Here is a 23,519-nt window from a genome sequence, read left to right on the forward strand (position 1 = left end):
GTGGTTGAGAGTCCGCCTGCCGATGCAGGGGACGTGGGTTAGTGCCCCGGTCCGGGAGGATCCCGCATGCCGCGGAGCGGCTGGGCCCGTGGGCCATGGCCGCTGAGCCTGCGCGTCCGGAGCCTGTGCTCCGCGGCGGGAGGGGCCACAACAGTGAGAGGCCCGCGTACCACAGGAAAAAAAAAATCCTTTAAATGGTGAGAACTGAGGACATGATGACCACACAAGTACTCAAAAAGACATTTGTTAAATGATTGAGGTGTCAGATGAAAGGAGTGTAAGATTATGGAAGAAGCTGGGTAGAATCAAATTGTTAGGAGGCTGAAGAGGTCTTTAGAAGGACTAGAAGTCAACCAGCCCAACATTCTTCTTCTAAAGATGGAGACATTTGAAGTCAAGAGAAGCTAAGTAACTGGTACCAGCTCACGCAGCTCAAGTGCAGCCATTAAGGTGGGAAAAGAGGCGTCCCAGCTCCTGTCCACCCCGTGTCACATCCCCCTACTGCCTTGGCATTTGATCTTACCTTCTTCCTGATCAGCATCTTCTTTAAGCTCATTTTCCACATCTTCAAAATGGAGTTATGAGGCCAAATGAAAGACAGGGCCGGAGACCTCGCTAGGCTTCTCCTTCTATTTCAGGCAGTGCTTTCCCTGCCTTCACGGCGTGGATTCCCCCAGCCAACTACTGCAACCCTCAAAACAGCCCCTCTGGCTCAGCCTCGGAGAAGCCAGCAGCTGTTTTTACTGATTGATTCAAAAGAAAATAGGCTGCACCTGCCAATGGCAAGGCCAGGGCTCAGTGATTAAGGCCTTTTTCCATCGAGCAGACTTAGTGCAAAATGTTTCTAAGACTGGTTCCACTGAGCTGTATTCAAAACTTCTGTGGAAGTGGGTTCAATGTCGGTAACAAACTAGAAGACTCTGAAAGGGAAGAGGGGAGGCCGAGGCATACTCGTGAAGCTGAAGAAGAGAAGAGAGCAGTGGGTACGTCATCTTGCAATGATCAAGGAATGAGGGCAGTGCGTACAGTTAAGAACCTGGCCCTGGGGCTTCCCTGGTGGCACAGTGGTTGAGAGTCTGCCTGCAATGCAGGGGACGCGGGTTCCTGCCCCGGTCCGGGAAAATCCCACATGCCGTGGAGCGGCTGGGCCTGTGGGCCATGGCCGCTGAGCCTGCGTGTCTGGAGCCTGTGCTCCGCAACGGGAGAGGCCACAACAGTGAGAGGCCCTCGTACCGCAAAAACAAAACAAAACAAAACAAAAGAACCTGGCCCTGAGGCCTGGGCTAACACCCTACTCTGCTCCTGCAAGAAACTTGACCTTGGACAAGTTATATAAGCAACCTGTGTCTCAGCTTCCTCACCTAGAAACTTGGAATAAGCAAAGTACCTACTTCGTGGGTTATTAGAAGCATTAAATAAACTAATATGTTTCACACTCTCATCAATGCCTGGCACGTAGTAAGTACCATATGGATATGACATGTTTTCATAGCAAAGGAATAACTTTCTTAGGGACATCAACCAGCAACCAACAGAATTTTTTTTAACCTTGTCAATATGAAGCAAGTATTTACCGATTAAGTCACGGCCCAAGAAGGAAGCTGCCCTCCCAGATCCCTCACATATGCTCTTGGACAGAGGAGCCATTTGGTCTGAGAAGGATTGTTCCTTATAGATAGGCCTACTAAATACAACGGCTCCCCATGTCACATCTGTGCCATGAGTGAATTGAGCTCCAAAGAAAATTCTTTCAAGGGGTCCCTTTGGGTGTTTCAGGGCCAGTGCTCTCTGGATTATTGTTTTCCATCTGTATCACCTGAAGAGAGCAATTAGCTTAAAGAGTTCCCAGGTGGCTACTGTAGATGGTGACAGAGTTCACCTGTTCTTTATTACTTTCCCGCGTTCCAAGATGATTTTTAAACCAACTCAATCATTTCAGAAAAAAAAAAAAATCCATGAATTTGGATTTTCTCCAGAAAATCCTTTTCTCAAGAGTCTGTTGACACATGCTGACGATGTGTGGTCCCTTAGCACTGAGACTTCCCCTCCCTTTGGGGAAGGAGGTTCCCAGATGATGACTGGCCTGGGAGAGAGCCCAGGGCGTTAACAGCAGAGCAAGGACCACTTTTTGTTGTTGTTTTCAGGCCAACTCATTATACTTCAAAGGTGTACGCACTTCACTTAAAATGTCCTTACTCCTACAAATACGAAAATCAAGCTTGAAATAGTTATTACATTACTGCTTAGGGTCTTACTGGCAGATATTTCTAAGACTGATTCCATCAAGCAGTATCAAAGAGTCCTTGGAAATGGATTCAATGTCCGTGACAAAATAAAATATTGTAAGAGGAAAAAAGGAAAGGCTTTGACTTACTTGTGAAGCTGAAGAAGAGGAGGGAAAATAGGAGCATTCTTTAAGGTACAGAATTTCCTTGGACATGTTTTTGAAGAGTTTTGAGCTTTTCCCAAATGAGTAATAGTGATGTCCCACAGAAATAACCACTACAGAAGGCACGGAGTCCATGGAGAAAGCATTTCATTGTGGCTAAAGTTGCTCATGATGAAAGTTGTAGATGAAGATCTGGAATCTCAGAAACTGTATATATCTCTTGCTGTCTATACTCTTGTTCTTCCTGAGTGGTAAAACTAGACAGCCACTGGCTCCGCTGTAACTGGACATCTTTATTTGTCCTTCCTTAATTTTTTTTTAAGTAAAAATTATCTTGAGAATATGAGTTCCAACACCAAAGATATAGTTATCATTGTTAAATACTTTTAAATTTAAAGGAGGCAAAAGAAAAATTAGGGAAGATGAGGATTTACCTAAAACAAAATGAAGGTGGATGATAAGAACATGCATGAGAGGACAGAAGGGGGAGATCTAGCATTTTTTTAGGGTGTCATTGTTGTCCCAAGTAGGTACCATGCTAGGTTCTTTATGCAAGTTTTCTAATACCTTAATCCTCCCCATAACTCTATGAGAAAGGTGTCATTGACCCCATTTTATTAGTGCTGTTCAGTGCAAGTTTCTGTAATGGAGGAAATGTATCTGTGTCATGCAATCCAGTGCCACAGGTGGCCTCTGAGTGCTTAAAATGTGCCCAATGTAACTGAGGAATTAAATTTTAAATTTTATTTAGTCTTAATTAATAGCCATAGGTGGCTAGTGACTACTGTTTGGCCACTGCTTTAGATGTTAATACTGAAGTTCAGAGACATTAGGGCAATTCAAAGATTATACAACCAATGAGTGGCATTAGCCAGGATCTGCCCTGGATCAACCTGATTCTAAATGTACCTTCTTTTCATTATAATAAATCAAAGAGCTATAGAATTTTGTAACAGTTCTCTTTCACATTGAAACATCAGTATGGGGGCAAAATAGATGATCACCTGGTTACCGGAACCAAATGGCCACTGCAGTTAGAAGGAATTGGCAGAGAGCAGAAAGGACACAAATTAGGAGCCCTGATTTGATCAGTAATGATTCCTTGAAGTTAATACTCACATCATTTAGTCACGTTAAAAGAAAAATATGGAAACCAATGTAAAGGCATTAAAATTACAAAGCAGAAAGTAAGCTAGGCATTGTCACAACTATGGCCCTATTCTTTTTTTTTTAATATTTATTTATTTACTTATTTGGCTGCACTGGGTCTTAGCTGAGGCACGCTGGATCCTCGCTGCTGCGTGCGGGATCTTCGTTGTGGCATGTGGGCTCTTAGTTCCCTGACTGGGGTCAAACCCGGGCCCCCTGCATTGGGGGCGTAGAGTGTCAACCACTGGACCACCAGGGAAGTCCCTATGATCCTATTCTTTTTTTTTTGCAGTACGCGGGCCTCTCACTGTTGTGGCCTCTCCTGTTGCGGAGCACAGGCTCCGGACGCGCAGGCTCAGCAGCCATGGCTCACGGGCCCAGCCGCTCTGTGGCATGTGGGATCTTCCCGGACCAGGGCACGAACCTGTGTCCCCTACATCGGCAGGCAGACTCCCAACCACTGTGCCACCAGGGAAGCCCAATCCTATTCTTAAACACAGTTAAAGAGAGGGCAAAGAAAAAGAGGAGAGGCCAGAGCTATGGCTTTGAAGTGAGATGTATTTGGGTTCACTATGGGATATTACTTACTAGTTACACGCTAGATGTATCACTTAGGCAAGTTCCTTAACTTCTATGAACCAGTATTTACATGTATAAAATAGGGAAAATAATAACTCATAGGATTGTTCTAAGAATTAAATGTGCTAATATTCCTAACCCGGTGCTTGCTTGATTCACCACAGACACCCAATAAATAGTAAGCATACTTTATGAAGCATGTATAGTTACAGGCATCAATGAAGTGGGAGAGAGGAATCACGTTTCCATAATTTTGAAATATATTCACTATTGCCTCCATTTTGTCCATCATTTTACTTTGAGATTTAAACAAAACGAGTATATACAGCGCTACTGTCATTTTCAACCCTTTAAAAAGTATCATGAAATATTCTGTAGAAATGTTATAATAGTTCCTAGAATCACAGTCACTTACTTTCTATAGCTGGAAAGGGACGTTTATAATGTTCCTACACAGGACATTTATGTAGTAGTTGTAGTTCGTAATGCAATTCAGAAGGAATAATAATCATAAATCAAGATGGCTTAATTAAAACATGTAAAAATCAAAAGGCAAGAGAAAAATAACTGGGCAGTAAAAACTGGAGCCTTATGTTAGCATAGGAGTGCTCTCAAACATTCCCTAGGCAAAGGCTGCTGCATTTCAAATTTTAAATGGGTCATATGGGATGTAATTTTAACCACAAATTCCCATTTTTATTCTGGAGAGAAAAGAAAGAAAATACTTTTCTGAATATGCACATGGAATATAATGGTATATGTAGAAAGAGATCAGCATTTAAAGAACTAATGTGAAGCTCACAGTCTAAGCAATGCACACAGAACTGCAGTTTTTGAGACAGAAAAGGGAGGCTGAAAAAAATTAAACTCATTCAAAGGGAGCAAAAAAGCAAACAGTTGAATTTTAGAGAAGCCAAATAAAACACTTCAGTGCAATATTCTAATTCATTTAAATAAAATTCATAGACAAATTTCTCACCAATTTTATAAAAGTTCTAATCTGTGGTTTCTCAGACTCTGAAAGCATAATATAAAGTTTTCTCTATGTAGATGCTTCAAGAGTCCAAATTTTACATGAACAGCTATTCTGTTTCATGTCAGAATAGACAGGGGAAATGAGGACAGTAAGTGTTATCAAGATCAAAGAAAAGTGAACTTCACAGTTCCATTAACCATTAAGGTGTTCAATGGTTAAGACAAGCTTATTATTCTTTTTGTTTTATAAAGAAATCTGGGATGTTACTAGATTTGTCATGATCTGGCAGTTTATAGAGAGGACAAGTAGATGTCAAGGGAAGTGTGAGAAATGGCCTAAGAACTGAGCTTTATGATTGACATAAATTTAGGTTTCTATTTACATGTGATAACAAGCTTCCACACCAATTGCAAAATTGGAACTAATTTGAGAGAGATAACCGGTTACATTTCATGGGCTTTAGGAATAAAACTAGATGACTTTTTTTCAACTGCTTTATCGTGACTTAAAGTGGTGAGGAGTTTGTGAGAAAAAAAAGGCGATTTTCCAGTTCTATCAATAATTCATCCCTCCCCACTGTTCTTTTTACCTGAATCATTTCTTGATCATTTATCATACAGCCAACAGACACACAATCTCTGTCTCTTTCTCTTTCACACACGCACACATATGTACTCATATATACAAATAAACACATGCCTTCAGAAAACAAGCTAGCTTGATATTTCTAAATTCACTTCACTTGCAAATACAAACCCCATTGTCTAGGATATGCTAATGATGTGGGGAAGTCCACCTGCGGCCTTTAGCTTTAAGCTCTCATTGGCTTCCATGAAAACAAAACAAGGATGTGGCCCTTTCCATGTACTTCAGAGGCACTGTGTCTGAGAGCCCTCTGCATCCATCCTTTGCTGTCAAAGTCAATTGATGCCACAGAGTTTGCCTTTTAGAAGTGAAGGAACGTGAGGGCCTGAAATCTGCTCGTGTTCCCATCAGTGTTTCCCCATCAACTGTAAAGACCCAAGGTCTGAGGCATCCAGTGTCCCAGGTGAGCAGTTGCAGAAACTTCACTGGATTGTTCTGTGGGGTGATTTTGGTTGTGGTTCTAGCTTTCTAATTCTGAGCCTGGTTCTCAATCCTTCTCATTGATTATGAGAGCTAACTCATATCCATGAAATGAATTTGGTCCTTCAATTAAAAGCAAAACAAAAACAAACAAACAAATCAGAAAAGCATCCAAACTAGTGGAGAGGTAGAGGGGCTTAACATTTAAGCACCTAGGTCCAGACTCGGACAGACCTGGGTTCAGATCCTTGCACCTGACTTTACTGAAACTCTCTCCTTATTTGTATCAATACAATAGGTATAATAATACTTCAAAGAATGGTGCCTGGCATTGAGGAAGTGATCAATTCATGGCAGTTTTGTTATTGGTTTATGACACTTAAGGTTTGGTGTGGACTTGGTAATTATATCTTTCCGTTCATAAGATGTAATTACTTGGAACCCAATGCAGTGTCCTCCACAGACAATTAAGCTAATTCAATAAGGAGCATCCCAGGACCCACGGGTGGGGTGATGGAGATGATCCTTGGAAACCAGCATCACCAAGAAGAGTTCGAGGCTTGTGTTTTAAAAGCTGCGTGCAAAATCCTACTTTCAGAATTCATGCAACCGATATAGAATTCTGACGACTGCTTACCTTTTCTGCTTTGCATACCTTTTGTCCATCTCAGGCCACACCTCTTTTAGCGTTTTTTTTCTATCCTGCCCAGGTCCCTTATTTACAGACATTTTACAAACTATCCTCCATGGTGAATAGTCATCTCAAATGGAATCTTTAAGAAACTGCACTTGTTGTAAGAAGTTAGGCCCCATTTGCTCTCTGGTCTGTCCAGATTCAGTGGCCTTGGCATGTCTGGCTCAAAGTGCACTGGCAACTGAGGAGCACGGCTAATGACAGTTTCTAATAGTGGAACATAAGAAACTGCCCTTTAAGGCTAACTGTGTAATGTTCATGCTCTGAATGGGCACTCTAGGGTGACTGAGGGTTTATCACATATAGATGCTACCCCAAGGCAATTCACACATTTGGTGCATTTGGATGTTGCTCCCAAACTGACACCTAGGATTGCCAGATTTATTAAATAGAATACAGGATAACCAGTTAAATTTGAATTTCAGAAAAACAACAAATTATTTTTCACTGAATATGTCCTATGTAATATTTAGCAACCTCATGACCTAAAAGTGGAACTGACAGAGCATTGGGTTCTTTCAAGAACTTTCTAGGTCACCCAGAATGGTCTACGGGATTTGCTAGAGCAGGATGATCACCCAAACAGAACCTCTCTACATAGCAGTCTGGCGGACATTTAGCCAAGGGGCATCAAGACAGCAGCACTGGTTGCTTAAACACTGAAATATATACTGGTTGGTAAACAGATGCTGCTCGGAGCCTCCCTGGTGTCTACCTTCCACCAGCTCCACCTCCTGCCATTCCTCCAAGGAACCCTTGGACCTTCTCACAGTTCAGTAACTAAAAGATGAATGTAACATGCAACAACATGGATGGACTGCAAGAGCATTATGCTAAGTAGAATAAGTCAGACAGAGAAAGACGAATACTGTTATGTTCTCACTTATAAGTGGAATCTAAAAAAACCCAAATTCATAGAAACAGAAAAGAGACTGGTGGTTGCCAGATGTGGGGAGATGAAGACAGAGGAAAATGGGTGAAAGGCAGTCAGAAGGTACAGACTTCCAGTTGTAAGACTGATAAGTCCTGGGGATGTAATGTACAGGATGGTGGCTATAGTTAACAATGCTGTACTGCACGTTTGAAAGTTGCTAAGAGAGTAGATCTTGAAAGTTCTCATCCCAAGAAAAAAAAACTTGTAACTATGTGAGGTGATGGATGTGAAATGAATTTACTGTGGTGATCATTTCACAGTATATACATGTACCAAATCATTATGTTGTACACTTGAAACTTAAACAATATTGTATGTTAATTACACCTCAATAAAACCAGGGAAGAAAAAAAGGATTGCACTGGAGAAACAGAAAGAAATGATATAAGCCTTCAAATAGAGTTAGGAGCTGATAAATTTTGGTCTCATTATCAGAGTTGTGACATTGTTCCTCTTATTAAAACAAAGATTCATGTTGAGAATACTGAGATGTATTTGTTTTTCTTTGAACTAATTTCCATCTTTTTCTTTGAATTTCTTGTATTTCTTTGTATTTCTTTTAAGTAATTTTCATTCCCCACACACCACACTGCTTGGGTTGACTTATGCTCCTTTAATAGAATCAGGAAATGTAATATTATAGCTAAAAGGAACACTGTTTCATCTGTTCGTGTTGTTCCCATCCTGTCAGCACACACTTGTTAAAGAAACTGAGGCCCACCGAAATTAACCAGTGCCCAGAATCCCACAGCTAGCTAGTGGTTGAGCCAGCAGTGGAAGTGAAGTGAAGGAGACCTCCACCTCTTGTTCTAGACCAGAGTGGGCCAGATCTGACCCACTGCCTATTTTTGAATGACTCCTTTAAGAACGATCTTTACATTTTTTAATGGTGGGAAAAAATCAAAGATGAATAATATTTTTGATAGGTGAAAATAATATGAAATTCAAATTTCAGTGCCTATAGACTTTTTTTTTTTTTTTTTTTTTTGCGGTACGCGGGCCTCTCACTGTTGTGGCCTCTCCCGTTGCGGAGCACAGGCTCTGGACGCACAGGCTCAGCGGCCATGGCTCACGGGCCCAGCCGCTCCATGGCATGTGGGATCCTCCTGGACCGGGGCACGAACCCGTGTCTTCTGCATCGGCAGGCAGACTCTCAACCACTGTGCCACCAGGGAAGCCCTGTCTATAGACTTTTATGGGAACATAGGCACACTTATTCATGTATGTATTCTCTACAGCTGCTTTTGTTAACAGGGTTGATTGGTTACAACAGAGACTGTATGGTCCCAAAGCCTAAAATATTTCCTCTCTGGCTCTTGACAAAAATAAATAACTAAATAAAAATTAATGCACAGCTAAATAAGGGGCCTTAATAGCACCCTCAGCCCTAATGCCTGGGGCCATTCCAATTTGTGGATGCCAAATTACCCCCAATTATTAAATGTTTTAGCTATCACCCCTACATACTAATGAAATGCTGCATGTCCACAGAAAAAGACTGATTAAAGTAACTTCTTGGGTGGACCTTCAAGATGGTGGAGAAGTAAGACGTGGAGATCACCTTCCTTCCCACAAATACATCAAAAATACATCTACATGTGGAACAACTCCTACAGAACACTACTGAACACTGGCAAAAGACCTCAGACCTCCCAAAAGGCAAGAAACTCCCCCCATGTACCTGGGTAGGGCAAAAGAAAAAAGAAAAAGCAGAGACAAAAGAATAGGGATGGGACCTGTACCTCTGGGAGGGAGGTGTGAAGGAGGAAAGGTTTCCACACACTAGGAAGCCCCTTCACTGGCAGAGATGGGGGAGGATTGGAGGGAAGCTTAGGAGCCACGGAGGAAAGCCCAGCAACAGGGGTGCAGAGGGCAAAGCGGAGAGATTCCCAACAGAGGATCCGTGCCGACCAGCACTCACCAGCCCGAGAGGCTTGTCTGCTCACCCACCAGGGGAGGTGGGGGCTGGGAGCTGAGGCTCGGGCTTCGGTCGGAGCGCAGGGAGAGGACTGGGGTTGGCTGCGTGAACACAGCCTGCAGGGGGTTAGTGCGCCACAGCTAGCCGGGAGGGAGTCCGGGAAAAATTCTGGAACTGCCTAAGAGGCAAGGGACCATTTTTTCGGGGTGCACGAGGAGAGGGGATTCAGAGCACCACCTAAACGAGCTTCAGAGACGGGCATGAGCTACGGCTATCAGCTTGGACACCAGAAACGGGCATGAAATGCTAACGCTGCTGCTGCAGCCACCAAGAAAACTTTGTGCAAGTGCAGGTCACTATCCACACACCCCCAGGGGCCTGTGCAACCCGCCACCGCCAGGGTCCCGTGATCCAGCGACAACTTCCCCAGGAGAACACTTGGTGCACCTCAGGCAGTTGCAAAGTCATGTTGGCCTCTGCCGCCGCAGGCTCACGCCACATTCCAATTATAACTACCGTGCCCCTCCCTCACCCAGGCCTGAGTGAGCCAGAGCCCCCTAATCAGCTGCTGCTTTAAAACTGTCCTGTCTGGGTGGGAACAGAAACCTGAGGGCAACCTACATGCAGATATTGGACCAAAACCAAAGCTGAATCCCAGGAGCTGTGTGAAAAAAGAAGAGAAAGGGAAATTTCTCCGTGCAGCCTCAGGAGCAGCGGATTAAATCCCCACAATCAACTTGATGTACCCTGCATCTGTGGAATACCTGAATACACAACGAATCATCCCAAAACTGAGGTGGTGGGCTTTGGGAACAACTGTAGACTTGGGGTTTGCTGTCTGTGGCTGACTTGTTTCTGATTTTTATGTTTATCTTAGTATGGTTTTTAGCGATGTTATCACTGGTGGATTTGTTTATTGGTTTGGTTGCTCTCTTTTTTTAATTACTTTTTTATTTTTTTATTTTAATAATTTTTAAATTTTAATTAATTAATTAATTAAAATTTATTCATTATTTTCTTTCTTTTTTTCTCCCTTTTCTTCTGAGCCATGTGGCTGACAGGGTCTTGGTGCTCCAGGCTGCTGTCAGGCCTGAGCCTCTGAGGTGGGAGAGCCGAGTCCAGGACATTGGACCACCAGGCACCTCCCGGCCCCATATAATATCAATCAGCAAGAGCTCTCCCAGAGATCTCCATCTCAAAACTAAGACCCAGCTCCACTCAACGACCAGCAAGCTCCAGTGCTGGATGCCCCATGCCAAACAACTAGCAAGACAGGAACACAACCCCACCCATGAGCAGAGAGGCTGCCTAAAGTCATACTAAGATCATGGACACTCCAAAACACACCACCAGCTGCAGGCCTGCCCACCAGAAAGACAAGATCCAGCCCCACGCACCAGAACACAGGCACCAGTCCCCTCTACCAGGAAGCTTACACAACCCACTAAAACAACCTTACCCACTGAGGGCAGACACCAGAAACAACAGAAACTACGAACCTGAAGCCTGCGAAAAGGAGACCCCAAACACAGTAAGTTAAGCAAAATAGGAAGACAGAGAAATACGCAGTAGATGAAGGAGCAAAGTAAAAACCCACCAGACCAAACATATGAAAAGGAAATAGGCAGCCTACCTGAAAAAGAATTCAGAGTAATGATAGAAAAGATATCCAAAATCTTGGAAATAGAATGGAGATTATACAAGAAATGTTTAACAAGGACACAGAAGAACTAAAGAGCAAACAAACAATGATGAACAACACAATAAATGAAATTTAAAATTCTCTAGAAGGAATCAATAACAGATTACCCGAGGCAGAAGAACGGATAAGTGACCTGGAAGATAAAATAGTGGAAATAGCTACCACAGAGCAGAATAAAGAAAAAAGAATGGAAAGAATTGGGGACAGTCTCAGAGACCTCTGGGGCAACATTAAACACACCAACATTCGAATTATAGGGGTCCCAGAAGAAGAAGAGAAAAAGAAAGGGTCTGAGAAAATATTTGAAGACATTATAGTTGAAAATTTCCCTAACATGGGAAAGGAAATAATCAAGTCCAGGAAGCACAGAGAGTCCCATAAAGGATAAATCCAAGGAGAAACACCGCAAGACACATATTAATCAAACCATCAAAAATTAAATACAAAGAAAAAATATTAAAAGCAGCAAGGGAAAAGCAACAAATAACATACAAGGGAATCCCCTTAAGGTTAACACCTGATCTTTCAGCACAAACTCTGCAAGCCAGAACGGAGTGGCAGGACATATTTAAAGTCATGAAAGGGAAAAACCTACAACCAAGATTACTCTACCCAGCAAGGAGCTCATTCAGATTTGATGGAGAAATTAAAACTTTTGCAGACATGTAAAAGTTAGGAGAATTCAGCACCACCAAACCAGCTTTAGAACAAATGCTAAAGGAACTTCTCTAGGCAGGAAACACAAGAGGAGGAAAAGACCTACAAAAACAAAAGCAAAACAACTAAGAAAATGGTAATAGGAACATACATATCAATAATTACCTTAAATGTAAATGGATTAAATGCTCCAACCAAAAGACATAGACTGGCTGAATGGATACAAAAAGAACACCCATATATACGCTGTCTATAAGAGACCCACTTCAGACCTAGGAACACATACAGATTGAAAGTGAGGGGATGGAAAAAGGTATTCCATGCAAATGGAAATCAAAAGAAAGCTGGAGTAGCAATTCTCATATAAGACAAAATAGACTTTAAAATAAAGACTATTACAAGAGACAAAGAAGGACACTATATAATGATCAAGGGATCAATCCACGAAGAAGATATAACAGTTATAAATATATGTGCTCCCAACATAGGAGCACCTCAATACATAAGGCAAATGCTATGTAACAGCCATAAAAGGGGAAATTGACAGTTACACAATCATATTAGGGGACTTAAACACCCCACTTTCATCAATGGACAGAGCATCCAGAATGAAAATAAATAGGGAAACACATGCTTTAAATGACACATTAGACAAGATGGACTTAATTGATATTTATAGGACATTCCATCCAAAAACAACAGAATACACCTTCTTCTCAAGGGCTCATATGAGGAACATTCTCCAGGACAGATCATATCTTAGGTCACAAATCAAGCCTTGGTAAATTTAAGAAAATTGAAATCGTATCAAGTATCTTTTCTGACCACAACGCTATGAGACTAGATATCAATTACAGGAAAAAAACTGAAAAAAATACAAATAGGTGGAGGCTAAACAATACATTACTTAATAACCCAGAGATCACTGAAGAAATCAAAGAGGAAATGAAAAAATACCTAGAAACAAATGACAATGAAAACACAATGACCCAAAACCTATGGGATGCAGCAAAAGCAGCTATAAGAGGGACGTTTATAGCAATATAATCCTACCTCAAGAAACAAGAAACATCTCAAATAAACAACCTAAACTTACACCTAAAGCAATTAGAGGAAGAACAAAAAGACCCCCCAAAGTTAGCAGAAGGAAAGAAATCATAAAGATCAGATCAGAAATAAAAGAAAAAGAAATAAAGGAAACGATAGCAAAGGTCAATAAAACTAAAAGCTGCAACAAAAAGAATAAAATACCTAGGAATAAACCTACCTAAGGAGTCAAAACACCTGTATGCAGAAAACTATAAGACACTGATGAAAGAAATTAAAGATGATACCAACAGATGGAGAGATATACCATGTTCTTGGATTGGAAGAATCAACATTGTGAAAATGACTATACTACCCAAAGCAATCTACAGATTCAATGCAATCCCTGTCAAAGTACCAATGGCATTTTTCAGAGAACTAGAAGAAAAAATTTTACACTTTGTATGGAAACACAAAAGACCCCGAATAGCCAAAGCAACCTTGAGAAAGAAAAATGGAGCTGGAGGAATCAGGCTCCTTGACTTCACACTATACTACAAAGCTACAGTAATCAAGACAGCATGGTACTGGCACAAAAACAGAAATACAGATCAATGGAACAGGATAGAAAGCCCAGAGATAGACCTATGCACATATGGTCACCTTCTGTTTGATAAAGGAGGCAAGAATATACAATGGAAAAAGGACAGCCTTTTCAATGAGTGGTGCTGGGAAAACTGGACAGCTACATGTAAAAGAATGAAATTAGAACACTCCCTAACACCATACACAAAAATCAACTCAAAATGGATTAAAGACCTAAATATAAGGCCAGACACTATCAAACTCTTAGAGTAAAGCATAGGCAGAACACTCTATGACATAAATCACAGCAAGATCCTTTTTGATCCATCTCCTAGAGAAATGGAAATAAAAGCTAAAATAAACAAATGGGACCTAATGAAAATTGAAAGCTTTTGCACAGCAACAGAAAACATAAATAAGATGAAAAGTCAACCCTCAGAATGGGAGAAAATATTTACAAATGAAGCAACTGACAAAGGATTAATCTCCAAAATTTACAAGGAGCTCATTCAGCTCAATATCAAAAAAACAGACAACCCAATCCAAAAATGGACAGAAGACCTAAACAGACATTTCTCCTAAAAAGACATACAGATGGCCAACAAATGCATGAAAAGATGCTCACCATCACTAATCATTAGAGAAGTGCATATCAAAACTACAGTGAGGTATCACCTCACACCAGTCAGAATGGCCATCATCAAAAAATCTACAAACAATAAATGCTGGAGAGGGTGTGGAGAAAAGGGAACCCTCTTGCACCGTTGGTGGGAATGTAAATTGATACAGCCACTATGGAGAACAGTATGAAGGTTCCTTAAAAAACTATAAAGAGAACTACCATATGACCCAGCAATCCCACTACTGGGCATATACCATGAGAAAACCATAATTCAAAAAGAGTCATGTACCACAATGTTCATTGCAGCACTATTTACAATAGCCAGGACATGGAAGCAACCTAAGTGTCAACTGACAGATAAATCGATAAAGAAGATGTGGCACATATATACAATGGAATATTACTCAGCCATAAAAAGAAACGAAATTGAGTTATTTGTAGTGAGGTGGATGGACCTAGAGTGTGTCACACAGAGTGAAGTAAGTCAGAAAGAGAAAAACAAATACCATATGCTAATACATATATATGGAACCAAAAAAAAAAAAGTTCTGAGCAGGACAGGAATAAAGACGCAGACGTAGAGAATGGACTTGAGGACACAGGGAGGGGGAAGGGTAAGCTGGGACGAAGTGAGAGAGTGGCATGGACATATATACACTACCAAATGTAAAACAGATAGCTGGTGGGAAGCAGCCGCATAGCACAGGGAGATCAGCTCCATGCTTTGTGACCACCTAGAGGGGTGGGATAGGGAGGGTGGGAAGGAGACGCAAGAGGGAAGAGATATGAGGATATATGTATATGTATAGCAGATTCACTTTGTTATACAGCAGAAATTAACACACCATTGTAAAGCAATTATACTCCAATAAAGATGTTAAAAAAGAAAAGTAACTTCTTAATGATGACCCTGCAAATCAGGTTCAAAACTGAAAACGAGCAGTCCTCTCCAACATTTAAGGCTGATCAAAGTATCATAAAGTGATACACGTCTCCCTGAGCTTAGCGTTCACAGCCCCCCAGAGGAAAGAAGTCCTTGCAAGCTGGTGTGGTGATCAGTAACAGGATGCAAACTTTTACTAATCAGTAGAACCCTCCCAAGCAAACATCTTAGAATAACAATATTCAGAACACAGGAGACAAATTGTAGCTTCTGAAGAGGGGGTAGGGCTTGCAGGTGAGGAGTCTTAGGGACCAAGCTATAAAACGACTGATGTAGAAAATAATCTAAAGAAAGTACCCCAGTTTTTAAAAATTATAATTAATGGAAAACTAAGAAAGATGTAAACATTTATATATATTTTATTGTATATTTATGTAAATTATATATAAACATATTATTTATACATCATATATAATATATGTAATATATAAATATTATATTTGTTATACATATATTGTATATAATATATATAATTTATATACGTGTGCATAAACACACAGACACACACACCATTAAAGGCTGGTTCAGGAAATAGACCTTGTTTATGTGATATATTTCAAAAGCCTAAAAATACTTATAGACAATAAATCAAAGTTTATCCTAAATATTGGAGGGGAGGGGTATAAGAAAAATTATCTATGTGGTAGTGCTATTTATTTCCAAATTGTAGTACTATCCCAAAATAAAAAACAACTTTAGGGAATTCCCTGGCAGTCCAGTGATTAGGACTCTGCACTTCCACTGCAGGGGGCACAGGTTCGATAGCTGGTCAGGGAACTAAGATCCTGCATCTTGGCCGTGCCCTTGGCCAAAAAAAAAAAATTTTAACATCCAATAACAGAGAAATGGTTAAATAAATTTTGAGATACAATGTAGAGGAACATTATTCATTCACTGAAAATATATCCAGGAGGAATTTGTAGCAACATGGACAAGCAATGTAAAAGTAATAGGTAAAGAAAAAAAAAAGTAATAAGGATATAAAATCTATGCTTATAAGTTAAAAAAAAAAAAGTTCCTCGCTGAAAATCCGTCATACACAGTGAAAAACACAAAGAAAATTTATCAAAATTTTACAGTTGTTGTCTGTGGTTGCTGAGATTATGAGTTATTACTTTCCTTTCAATTTAACTACATATTTCAAATTTTGCAAAAGGATTGTATATGATTTCTATAACTGAAATAAAGTAAAATTAGGAAATAATTTAATTCACCGAGTAAAAGGAAAACCAGAAATACATAGTTTAGTCAATGTGCTAAAAAACACATAAACCCAGCATTTTTTAAAAACACAGAAGAAAAAGAAAGTGGTCTTTCAAAATCCATTTCAGCACTGTGACACTCCAGGCCTCCTGCTGCGGCAAACTCAACTTAATCTGGACGGTAGATGTCGCTGTTACACTTCTTACTTTGAGCACATCTCAAGATGCACAGTTTGCTTTTTCGGGAGAGGCATGTAAACAAAAACTACAAATTTCCATTTCATCTCTTGAAGGGCTGTAGATTTTACATCTTACAGCTTCATTCTAAACCTCCTTTTACAATAACTGAGATGTCGAATGCTTTTCTAAAATGACATACAATGACTATGGTTTTTGAAAAGTGCAAGATTCTTCTGCTCTTGGTTGCTTGAGAAAATTGCTACCCATATGAACCTTACAGGCCACACTCATCAAAAACATACTTTCAGGCTTGAAAATAACGAATTGGAAGTCATTAAAAGAAATCAGGGACACAAGACTATCAACAGGCATTAAAGTTAATAGAGCAAAAAAAAAAGAAAAGTGCCTGTTAGATTCCTAATGCTCACCCCCATCTCTGACTGGAAATGGCGAGGTGAGGAGGGGCGGTGACAATTGTGACAGTCTGGTCAATCCTATCAGGCCACCTATGGTGTGGAAGTAGCTAAAACCCAGCCCACTGCTTTGTACAGATCAGTCAAGGCCTCTGTGTCAATGAATCCATGAATGAATGGGAAAGAGAAGGCTGTTTTTCTAATGGCTCATCCTCTATTCCGCAGATTTCCTGCCAAATTGTTCACCTGTTATTTGAGCAGCTGCAGAGAAAGAAAGGCTTAGGAATGTGGAAGACAGGCTATTTGAATTTCACTGGAGGATCCAGATCCTATCAGTCAGCTACCACATGTTCTCGAATTTTTAGAAAAATGATATTAAGAGCAGCAAATGGGTTCTCCCACAATGAGGTTTAGGCAGCAAACTGATGTAAGCAGAGTACTCTGTAAATGCTCAGATAAACTGTAAACACAGTCACTTTCTAGCGCACAAATTTCAGCTCACCGATATATAACTGTTTTCTGCAACTGATTGATGTTTAGACGACACTCACACAAAATGTAGCTTCAGCCGCTTTACAAACACACTTTACATTAAATGCATATTAAGTGAGCTTCGGTCAATTGCAAAGAATCATAGCACAAACACAAAGATTTCTACTTACATGGAGATCCAAGTACAATTTGCTTCTGTTGGGCTTCTCTTTTTCTTCATGGAGCAGAAATGGACAGGCTGGTCCTGCTCTGTAGGCCAGGACCCATGCACCTCCATCCCTGCTGGGAAGGTCTTTAGCTGCTGTCTGCTCACTGAAGCAGTCCCGGGGGAAGCCCTCAGAAGGGATGCCTAGACCAAACAGAGCAGACCATTAGTGACACAGTGGTGACCAATACATCAAGCCAGCCATATCTGGGGACTCCTACCTGGGCCACTTCATACCACCCATTACTTCCCTTTCTAGTTAATATTTTTAGAGTTTGCTTTTCTCCAAAAGTGTTTCTCTTGATTACTTTTTCTGTCTCACACTAACAATGAATTCAAATATATGCCCTCATATCCAATTGAAAAAATATGTCTACTGGCTGTACTCCATGCTCCCTCTTCTTGCTTACCCATCGGGCTCTACAGATCATTCTCTTTCAGAACAGAATCAGAGGAATGAGCTGCAGGACGGAAGTCCGGAGTCCTGACTTGGACTTTACTACTGTAAAGTTGGCTGTTGGCTTTACTACTAAAAGGTCTCACCTGAGCCAAGTCACTAGTGTGTGTTCTTCCAGGGCAGGAACTGCCCCAAGTTCATCTTCATTTCTGGGGATAGAAGTGCCATGCACGATGCATGCAAGTGCATACTGGAGCTTGGTCAGTGTGTTGAATGAGTGACACTGCATGAGTATACTACTTGGAACACACTACTTGGAACTCACTTTCTCATCTCCAGAATGAGGGCATCAGGCTAGTCCTTATCTGAACTATGTTATGATGATAATAGTCAAGTATGTGCCAGGCACTGTTCTTAGCCCGTTCTTCGGTTTTAAAAAGAACTCTATAGGTAGGTATCATTAGCGTCCCCATTTTAGTTGGGGAAATTGAAGTCCAAAGAAGTGAAGCGAATTGCTCAAGATCATAAGATCAGTAAATGGTAAAGCCAGGAATTGAACCCAGGCAGCTAAACACTAGAGGGCGTGCTCTTAATGACTAGATTCCATGGCCTCTGCCTGGCATTCTCGAGATGGCGGTACCTGTTCTACAGTAAAAGGACTTCGTGGTCAAGTGAGTGTGAGAAAAGCTACATGTTGTATCCCCAGAGCCACGATTCATGTTAGCATATTAAAGACCTGGAGATGTCCTTTACTAAAGAAACTTAGCTCTGTATGAGTGTTTTCCAAACTTACATGACCACAGAATCCATTTAAAGGGACACCCGTTAAACACGTTGCAAGCCACCAGCGTTCCACTTGAATATAGTTTGGAAACCATGAGATGACCTCTAAAGTCCCATAGAGCAGTTGGCTCCATCGCTCAGGGGTTAGAGCACTGGTCTTGTAAAGTCCCATAGAGCTCTCAGGTTCCTAGACCTTTTCTAATTCCTGGTAAGCAACCTTGGCAAAATATTAAGCAACCAGGCAGAAGTTAAGGGTTTAGGCTCAGTGCACTTCTGCAACAGAGATAACTGTTGGATATATGATAGGGTGTTTATTATACCTAATCCTTGTATTAGTGTCTCTTTGGCAGGGACCCAAAACCAGCCAACGACTTCCGCCACGTGGAACACCTGACTTACAAGTAACTTGAGCTGAGAGTAAGTCCGCTAACAAACGGACTGTGGGATAACACGCTTCTCCTTTATATTAGAGTAGCATTTCAGAAGAAAGAAAAATTGAAAACAGCCAAGGGTTTGCTTTTTGTTTGCCTGTTCTGTGGGTTGGTTTCTAATCACACTTTAAAGTTGAAAGGTGATGCAGGTCACAGTGTCTCTACAGTTGCCCTCTGGCAGGCTGTCCACAAAACACTTTGCTGTGATCACCGAGAAAATGAAGGTCCAGGGCCTTGGGCATCAACCCTGCAGACATGGGCCCAAGAAGGTTACAACCAGGCTCTTTCTTCACCCGAGTGAGATGTCTTAGAATGAGGGTCTTTTCAGGAACTTGGCCTCATTTTTTCCATATGCCCCTTTCTAACTACTCTCCTCCAGACAGACTTTCTTCTGGGCTTTTGTTTAGGGCCTCATGTGCTACAGAGTGCCCCCACTCCTGCTCAGAAGACATAGAAAAGGACTAATGCCTAAAGAATCTTGGAGAGGAGGGAGACTGCTAAGTGCTTATCCTCCACTGTGACTTCATGGCGACCCCAAGAGGAGGGCAGTGCTGGCCATGCTTTAAGAGACGAAGAGATTAAAGCTCGGACCCCTCTTAACTTCCATCTATAAAGCTTATCCCCCTCCTAGAATATTTCTGTTCAGATAACTTCCATTTATATAGCTCATCCTCCCTCTTAGACCATTTCTATTTATCTTTGGCAAGAAAAGAGGAAATAAGCCTTTTAAAATTTATGGTGTACTCTCACCAGGTACCTCATCTTCAGAAATGTATTAATTACTAATCACATCCCTCGTTTTAAATCCCTCCACTTTCCACTTTTATTTCGGAATAGCTGCTGGCTTTGGGTACAGTTTACACAGATTGATAAAACAACATAAAACATGCTACATACATCACAGAGAACATGCTGTATAACACCTAAGGTAAGATATCTAGATCATCAAAGGCACATTGTCTGGCGAGTAGAAGTTCATCATTTAGGTATAAGAGAGTGGTGAAGCCCCACAATTACAAGGATCTTGTGTCCTTAGATAAAATACAGACGCACATGCAAACGTACCCACACACCTGCCGTGGCTGTCCACCACTGCATGAACAGGTGTGGGATGCAATCCAGCTCACTTTATGCAGAGGAAAGACAACGTGAAGTTTAGAAATGATGAAAAGTCACTTCAGTTTAGAAGTAGTCTTAATTTTCAAGAATCAGTTTCTAATACCTAATTTTAACCAGACAATATCCCTATGAAGCAAACACGCAAGGTAAAGCCATGATGCGTAGTAATTTGGGGAAGGATCGTTAGGACGGGAAAGACCAAGGGCAGAAATAAGTAACAAAACTGTTCTTCTCAAAAGTCTGACGAAGTAGGTGAGGGCACTGGGCAAATTCACCATTACAAAGGACATAAACTCATAAAGTAAGTCTTTTTAAATTAATTTTATAATTGAAGTATAGTTGATTTACAATGTTGTGTTAATTTCTGCTGTACAGCAAAGCGAACATGTATATATACGTACATATATATACATTCTTTTTTTATATTCTTTTGCATTATGGTTTATCATAGGATATTGAATATAGTTCTCTGTGCTATACAGTAGGACCTTGTTGTGTATCCATTCTATACATAAAGGAGTGGAAAGTTGGGGTTAGCAGATGTAAGCTATTATGTATAGAATGGATATACAAGGTCCTACTGTATAGCACAGAGAACTATATTCAATATCCTATGATAAACCATAATATAAAAGAATATAAAAAAGAATATATATATTCTTTTGTATTCTTACTACATATACATATATATATGTATATATAGTAAGAGTAAGTCTTTGAATGGAGAGTTTTAATAATACCAACTCAAGTTTTTTGAACAGTCAAAAATAAAGCACATGTCTATGTCCATTAAAATAGGTAGTGGCCACACTGCTCTCTTCAACTGAATACATTTAATAAAGAGAGATAAAAATTACCTGAAGTTAGGTAAGTCTATTCTGTCAGAGCAGTCAAATGTCATTTAATTTTCTGATGCAAATAGATTTTGAGGTGTTAGATTTTCATTGAACATTTTATGGAAAGCTTAAAACAGTCTTATCAACTTAATCATGTCTTCCCCTTTCATGTGCCTATACTATAAATCTAATTTTTCTTGAATATTTATTAGTTATTTTGTTTCTCAAAAACATTTCAACAGCTTGATGGACCACACATACATACACAGGTTAATTCCACAGCTGACCACCTGTTAATACAACATACAGCACAGTCACAGTACAGGAAGGGCAACTTACCTCAAGACCACTTTGAAAGTCTGTGCTTTTCCCAGATGAGCTGCACTTCCTGATGCTAACCTACAACATCAGACTAGGATTTTGCTGTCAATTATCAATACAATGGAAGCAGACAGAAAGGAAAGGTGATGTACCATTTAAAACTGGAGGCAGTCTCCATAGCTCATCTTCCCCCAATGGAATAAGTCTCCCTACCTGAGGCACATTGGTTTATCGTTCCCATGTCTTCACTTCCTTCCTACATTGTGATTATGCACCAAAGGCCTTTTCCAGTTGCCTTTGTAGCTCCTCCCACTGGCACAGATGTTGTATATTTCCCCGGGTCCATGGACATTGGGTCCATGGATGTTGGATCTGGCCCTGTGACTGGCTTTGGCCAATTGAATGTGGGCAGTGTGACAGTGTGCCAGTTCTGAGCCAAGACCTTAAGAGGTATTGTGTGATTTTACACCCTGCCTTGTGTTTCTACCATCACCACAAGACATGCACGTTCTAGGGAGCCTGGACTTAAGACACATAGAGCAGACCCAAACCCAGTCCTGCGGCCTGGAGCCAGACACAGCTGAGCCCAGATCAGATCAAGTGAACCTTGCCAACTCTTAGACCAATGAATGAGAACAATAAATATTTGCTATGAGCCGTCAAGATTTGGGTTTTATTTGTTCAAATAGCTGCCTTATACACTCCATCATCTGCCCCCACCAGAAACACTATACCTATAAAAACTTTAAACCATTTAACCTGAGAGCACTTAAAGGCTACAATAGTTTTATTTTATAATTTGTACTAAAAAGTTATTTACTATATTAGGTTTTGAAAAAAATCAGGTGAAAATTCACAGCATACCCATATCCTCATTCATACCACAATCCACACACACAAACTACATTTCATTAAAAATAATAACCTTATTTACCAGGCACTTGCTTTAATTATCACACACACACACACACACACACCCCAACTTCCAAAGAGAAGTTTGCAAACATACTATATAATCAGATTTGGACAAAAGTCCCTAAGGAACAAAATTACAGTGGATTTCAGCCTTTCTTCTCTGATTTTCCCATCATACTGAGCCCTCACTTGACAGCAGTGATGGAGTGTTATGCCTCCAAAAGAAGAAGAGGGGAAAAAAAAAAACCCTCAGCCTGAAACTCTCATGAGTTTTTGTTCCTATGCTGTAGCTCTCAAGGCCATCCATCATACCTGACTTAAATCCAAAGAGGTGAAGTTTTCTCAACTGTGAATATCAGAACTGATATGTAAAGGGAGACAGGTTGTCTTCCATTATGTTATTCAAACATGTACTTACAAGCAAGAGAGACAGCAATCTAGATGTGTAGCTAATGGAAAGTGACATTGTTAAGTACTTGTAAAGAGGGTGTGTGCTTGTGTGTAATTATTCATGTCTATATCTAGGAAGACAGAGCTTTGGCAAAAGTAAATTCTCATGGCTGCTATCTGTCAGTTAGAGATCAACCCTCAGCAATCCCACCGTCCCCATTTCCATTCTTTGTGATATTTAATGATATAATGTTACTAAACCAGCTAGGTAGCTATAACTCTGAGAAAACGTCTTATCTATCCATCCCAGCCTCTGACTCTCCTCGTGAGAAGTATGTAGAGAGAGAAATTATGAGCAAGGACAGACAGGTGGAAGGTGTACAGAGGTATGGAGGGCTGTGGGTAGATCCAGCAATAGGACAGACAGGGGGAGTAGGCATGTCAATGTCAGAGCCTATGAAGAAAGCATTCAATTCCATCAAACAAATGCAGTGTTATTTGAATTTCTAAAATGATGGGCAAATTCAAATAAAATACAATAGAATTTAGAGTTACAAGGATCTTATGTACCTCCCCACCTACTGCCCATTTTATAG

At 40.6% G+C, this 23,519-nt stretch overlaps 1 protein-coding gene across 3 annotated transcripts in view; it reads right to left on the minus strand.

Moving 5' to 3' along the window:
- FMN1 (formin 1) overlaps positions 1–23,519 on the minus strand; it is a gene marked incomplete at its 5' end in the record, with an annotated part of 410,703 nt that overhangs the window by 312,363 nt on the left and 74,821 nt on the right. For 2 of the 3 annotated variants that reach the window (XM_081226858.1, XM_081226857.1), the window contains one exon: positions 17,697–17,875. The exons of the other annotated variant lie outside the window; for it this stretch is intronic. In XM_081226858.1, coding sequence (XP_081082984.1) covers positions 17,697–17,875 — 179 coding nt within the window. The remainder of the gene's footprint in view (positions 1–17,696; positions 17,876–23,519) is intronic. 3 annotated transcript variants of the gene reach the window in all.

Source organism: Mesoplodon bidens (assembly GCF_964165515.1).
Source record: "Mesoplodon bidens genome assembly, chromosome: 3".
Lineage (NCBI taxonomy): Eukaryota > Metazoa > Chordata > Mammalia > Artiodactyla > Ziphiidae > Mesoplodon > Mesoplodon bidens.